The sequence below is a fragment of the Limulus polyphemus genome, unplaced genomic scaffold (assembly GCF_000517525.1).
Source record: "Limulus polyphemus unplaced genomic scaffold, Limulus_polyphemus-2.1.2 Scaffold1577, whole genome shotgun sequence".
Classification (NCBI taxonomy): domain Eukaryota; kingdom Metazoa; phylum Arthropoda; class Merostomata; order Xiphosura; family Limulidae; genus Limulus; species Limulus polyphemus.
Window position 1 is genome coordinate 25196 of NW_013667187.1, and position 6549 is coordinate 31744.

The window sequence follows — 6549 nt, forward strand, 5'->3', positions numbered from 1 at the left end:
ACACGGCTCAAAAGTGCGTCAATGAAACTCAAACCATGGATCCCCAAATTCACAGTTTAGGCTCACTAGCCACACCTGGGCTGAGTAACAGAACCAAATTAAACATACATCTAACCTAATATCAGCCCTTTATGAATTGTTATAATAATGTTACCAAAGATTTGCTCTCACAGTTATGTTAATTAAGACAAAACATGACCTATGATTACACTATTTGATTTATTTTCTCACACTGCAGAATAATTAGAAATATCAGTTTGTTCAAACAATTGTTATTCATCTGTTTACAAGTTTTGCATCTTTTTTTTTCATAATGTATTCTCATCCAACTAAAAAAAAATTAAACAAAGATGGAAGAAATATAGGAATAATGTGGTAAATCTGGGCACTTAAAATACAGGTTTTTATGTTGCTTTTTTAACATGGCAAAATAAATCCATAGCACATTTACATCATTCAGGTGTAAATTAAGTTTATTTCATACAGTGAAGATGCATAACTATATATATATAATTTAATTATTGCCAAATTGTTAAACAACCATATGCAACAGGTTCTAACAGAATTCATTCTTTTAATATAAGTATACACTTCCCTATTAATTGTATATTTTATAATCCTAAAATAAAAGCACTATCAAAACTAGGGTTTATCAAGTTTACCAAATATGCCTGTATTTTCAAAAACTTCTAATTGATCATAAAATTTTTATTAAAGTTTATTAATTATTAGAATTTCAATAGTTGATAGGCTCTGAAGTTCATAACAATTTACACCAACCAAAAAGAAGGGTCACATAAAAAAAAAGAAAGAGGGGGGATAATTAATATAATCTTTTAAAGCAAAATAAAATCAACATGTATACACTCAAATTATTTAATGGTCTCTCTCTTCTGGAGCTCTATATTCTAGCCCTAAATAATCAAAGATGGATTCTTCAGTGAGGGTTGGTAATGGGTATCCTTCCATTATGTGTTCTTGACCCTATTAACATAAAAATAACTGAAATCAGCTACAATGGCCAAACACTTATAAAACATCTAGTGAGAATTAAATATGAGTAACTTGTTTCACCTTTCTGCTTACCCTTACATTAACTTAGGATTCTACAGTATTTTCCTTATCAGTCTTAATCTGAATACACTTGTTTCACCTTTCTGCTTACCCTTACATTAACTTAGGATTCTACAGTATTTTCCTTATCAGTCTTAATCTGAATACACTTGTTTCACCTTTCTGCTTACCCTTACATTAACTTAGGATTCTACAGTATTTTCCTTATCAGTCTTAATCTGAATACACTTGTTTCACCTTTCTTCTTACCCTACCTTTTACTTAAATATTGTTCCTATTTTACCTTTTGAAATCTAACTACTCAGATGATACCCCTGACTTGCCTTTGTTCCAAGTGAATACAACTGAGTAAAACTTCTGAGGAATATAGCTAAAACACTTTTCATATTACAATACATGTGAATATATTTAACTAACCTTTCTAATTACTCCTTCTCTTAGTGAGCTTTCAGACAAAGCCATTCCTTTTCTTCGAGCTAGCAAGCGCATTGAACGATTAAAGTGTGCAGATCCAGTAAAATACAACAAGGCACAGGCAAATTCACTTTTTGGAGCAACAATGATGTCTAGTCGTCGATGCTAAGAACATAAAAACAATAAATGACCTTATGAAGAAGAATATGTCTAGGCATTTATTAGTTTTACATTAAAGTTACAGGAGACTTTAACCGTGGTTACAATGATTGAGATTAGATGTAGTCAAACAGTGAAAAACACAGACTTGTTGAAGTGATTCAGGATAGTTTTTTATAACAAATGGTCAGGGGGGATGCTACTTCATGATTTATTGTTGAGGTATGGATGCAAAAGTTGATGTCAAAAAGCTGGCTAACATAGATTCACCTAATTAAAATCTTCCCTTTCTAATCTGTTATCCTTTTTTTTGAGGATGTTACATACATAATTTTATCTAGATGATCACAATGAAATTTACAACATTATCTGTGAGATTGATATGATAAAACCCTCTGACTTCTGAAGAGACAAGGATGAGAAGACACAAGTTTAAGATTTGAAGAAGTAAGACTATACTCCAGTTAAGACAGTTTTATTTTTCCAATAGAAGGATTAGCTTATGAAATGAGCTGCTATTGGCAGTAAGTTTAAGGAAATCTTGATGTACACTGGTGGATGTCAAAGTATATATGCCCCAACGTTCAATAGAGTGACATTTAACACGGTATTATAAATTTTATTTCAGTTATCAGCATTTCATGTTACCCAATATTGCTGATTTCATAACAGTTTATGTTAGAATAAAAAAATACCAGATACTGAAAAAAATTTTAGATATCCATTTGCAAACTGTACAACTGACAAAAGCGTTTTTATTCTTCAAATTAACATCACCTTGCAGTTCAACTTGTCAGAGTCAGACTGGCATCAGCATTTCATAGGATAAATTTTTAGTATATAAACCATAGTAACACATCTGATTTTTGCATACAACAAATCTGTATTGTTCCCTAAAAGCTTGCCACATTTTGTGAAGAAGCACTTTGTAAGATCAGAATTATAGTTAACATTATTTTTCCAATACAGGGTCAGTTCAATGCAAGTTCAGTTAATAACGTCAACACAATTTTCAAAACAGATGAATGGAAATAGTAAACAATTATTTTCATAAAATGTTGTACCATTACATGCCAAAATCTAGTAAAATAATAACAACAATATGCTTAAGATTTGTGATGAAAATCACATTAAACTGCAGTTTTATTTCCTCTAACATTTCTCTTAATTAGTCCATTATGGGTTTCACGTCAGAAGCAAGTCAAAGTAGCATTTAAATTTCTCTTCTGTCTATCATACACATTGTTGGTTAGAAAACTTTCTGCTCAAAACTAAACCTTATTTTGTAGGCTGCTCATGATTTCAGACAATAGTCAATCCAAAATGCTATTTTATATGCAACATGAAACATTTTAACGTTGTTCCAATACCACAGAAACAATGTCCCACATGACCTATACTATCCACTTATGACTTGTTTAACAATAATCTCAGGAGATACATAGCCTGGGCTCTCACACCACACATAACATCTGCAAGTTTCTTTTTTAAAGATGTTTTTAATTTCAAAAACACATTAATTCAACAAAACCCTAAAGCCTTAACCGTTTCATGTCAGGTAAGTCAAAGTGCACATGTCACAACCTTTTACCATATTACATTCAAAATTTTATTATCAATGTAAACAAATAAACTTGACATCAAAACATAGTTCATAAATCCAATGTTATAATTTTCCTACACTGAAAATGTATTTGCAACAGGTACATACTTCTGCTCACATACATAGCTATTCTCATTCAGTGGTACTCTCTATTTGCAAATATTTTTTCATATGTCACAAGTCTTTCACTCCCATGCACCCTTTGATTCGCATAGTTTAACTGATTCTCACATGCAAATTATCATGTGACAAATCTACACCAATACTAGTGTCACACACCCATGTGACTCCCTCTATGCTATTCTACCTAACTATCACTTCGAGTTTAGACAGAAATGTAACCACCGATTGACAGTGGGGAGGAAGGGTGGGATGTGTGAGCAGAAACACATTTTCAGTGCAGGAAAATTATAACTTCCGACATGGTATCTTACTTACATTCGCATACATAGCTAGAATCCCACATGGAATAGGTGGAGGGATGGTGCAAGGGAGAAAGTAGATGCATCCTTTGAAAGCATCTGAAGGACACCCTGATGAGGGGACCCTCAAATAAATAACATGGGAGAATGCACCACTTCTGTACCAGGTATACACTTTGTCTAAATGTTAAAAAGATGTGGCAGATCCAGGTGGAAAATTGTGAGGAGCACATTTCAGTGGGAGAGAAAATGGTTGGACAATGATCCTAACTACAATATATTATAATTGCAATCTCCCTAATGAATAGAATGTGGGTAAAATAAGGTGTGTGACCCAAGGTGTAGAGTGGCTTGGGTGCAACAGACCACATAGTTGGAATGAAATGTGAGTAGTCAAATCTGGACATGAGGAAAAAAGTGAAATAAAGCACGTTGAACTGCCAGGGTGTTAACATGGTAAGACCTTTCATCAGTAGACCATTGTCCTGAAGCCTCCTGCTGATTGACTCACTCCCTCTAACTTAGAAGATGATCATTAGGGAAGAGAAACAAATCCAGAAAAGGGGGAGGACAACATTGTAAACCTGACAACATGAGGGATATGTTCAACCATCAAAGCATCTAGTTGAAGAGTGAAGGAGGAAAGTTAAGAGGAGAATTCAAAAGGAACCGTAGCAAGAGACCATGGGTCATGCAGCATCTCCTGAAAATATTGCAAATGTGCCAGACCCAAAGGGAGAAGTGTTTCCATAGAAGCCACATCCCCCAATGCATTAGAACCTCACTAGCAGTAAGTTAGTGAACCATAATGGTGTGGATAACAGAAAGCTCTATTGAATGCATCCTGAGAAGGAGGATAGATGGTCCAGACTGAGGTGGGTGTTGTGGAGAGATTGTTAGATAGGTAACAAGAAAAACTTATCCAACTGGAAATCCAACCACACAAGCTGCTTGTGTAAGAAACAGAGGAGTATGTTCAAAAGAAGCCAGATGTCCAAGAAGTGGTGTTAGTAAAATCCCCCAAAATTTTAAAGTTGGGTAAAGATAGGTAAAAGACCTATCAATTCGAAACAAGTCTGAAGGGAAAGGCAGGAAACTGATACTGATTCACATGGTGAAACAACCTAAAATAGCATCCCAAGAAATGAAAAATATGAATGTGTACTGTGTGCATTCTCAGTCCTGCAGAAATTGCCCACCCGATTGTGATCAAAGACAACATATTAAAAATGGGGAAGAACCAAGAAATGATTGAGATGGGACCGATAGATCCATAACTTCAATCAGCATTGAGCATACATGATGATTGGATAGACCCGTAGGTAGGACAGGTAAAGAATGGGAAGGTGAAAATAACAAACACTAATCAAACTTTGTAGGACAAAGTATATTGCTAAGCTCTAATTTAAAAACCCTAATCTAATAATAAAACGTACAATATCAGGAGAAGTTTGTGTGGACCCTGGCTCCAGACATCCACACAAACAAAGGTAATAAGAAGAAGTACAAGAGATAAATAATAACAAAAATGAAATAGATGTTATATTGTAAGATTAAGTAACTATGTATTGACAATAACATATGTATGATATGTGATGTTTTGAAGAAAAAAGAATATAGTTAACCTAATTTCAGTTATACTAGTAAGATGAATTACAGGTAGTCCTAAAGTAATAAAGACCCATGTTAAGCCTATTCTAACAGTATAGGACAAAGGATACAATTAAGCTCTAATTTCAAACCTGAACATAACTATGAGAATTGACCAATCTAACTAAACTGATGTTATTGAACCCAAATAACTAAAGATAATAATATTAACAATAAAAAGGTTCAAAAACCATAACAGTATAACGCCTTATCTTTCTAAAGTCAGTTGACTGTATATTAAAATGTGTAGGCCCAAACTTGAGTCAAGGCTCGACAAAGGTCACCTCATTGGATGAGTAATCTCTTGAAGAAGTAAAGCCAATAATTCCTCAGTTGAGGATTGCCACCTGAAGCCTGTGTATTTTTGCTGGTAGAAGATATAACCTCCGAAGTGGTAACTTGGATTCGGAATTCATGTTCAAAATGAACAATCAAACACAATTGTGTTGGCAAAAAGAAATAAAAAGTAGGAAAACATTTTTAATGAAGCATTAACTTCTGTAAATGGGTAGAAATGTAAAATAATTCCAATTTGGAATAAGTTACTAATATCACTATTGTATAATAAATAGCAAATGTGGTGAGAGAAATTGATACAAAGATACGAAGAAAAAAAAACACCTGAAGAGAGCACAAACTAAATGTCAGGGCATGAGCACTGCCAAACAAGAAGTGAAAGGTAGAATAGCATAGAGGGAGTCACGTGGGTGTATGGCGCTGCCATTGGTGGATGTTTGTTGCATGATAATTTGCATGTGAGTATCAATTAAATCATGTGAATCGAGGGGTGTGTGGGAGTGAGAGGCTTGTGGCAAGAGAAAAAAAATGTTTGGAAACAGAGGGCAGCACTGAACAAGAATACCTATCTACATGACCAGAAGTAAGGTGCCTTGTTGGAATATAATATGAATTTTAACTTTTTAATTTTATAAGGAAATAATGAAATCCTCAATCTCTCTTAGTATGAGAACTGTGACACTTGCTCTCTAGATTTTCCTTCTTCTCTAAATTATTTACCACCTCTTTGAAAAGTATGAAATTTAATGTAAATTCTTATTATAATATTGATATTACTAAGGTGAAGCATAATTTTTATAGCCTTCAATCTTATTTATTTATGGAGCCATAAACTAGAAAATCAGATAAACTTGCCACACCCACCTGTCACATCCACTTTTTCACAAGTTGTCCAACAATTCTCTCTGACATTTTATATTATATTGTTAC

General features: G+C 33.8%; 1 protein-coding gene across 2 annotated transcripts in view; it reads right to left on the bottom strand.

Annotated features, from left to right (window-relative positions):
* Positions 1-200: 200 nt before the first annotated feature.
* LOC106464170 (DNA polymerase lambda-like) overlaps positions 201-6549 on the bottom strand; it is a 69036-nt gene continuing 62687 nt past the window's right edge. For both annotated transcript variants that reach the window (XM_013924291.2, XM_022391858.1), the window contains exons 8-9: positions 1492-1653; positions 201-984 (exon numbers count right to left, since the gene is read on the bottom strand). In XM_013924291.2, the coding sequence (XP_013779745.2) occupies positions 877-984; positions 1492-1653 (270 nt within the window). In that variant the 3' untranslated portion in view covers positions 201-876. The remainder of the gene's footprint in view (positions 985-1491; positions 1654-6549) is intronic.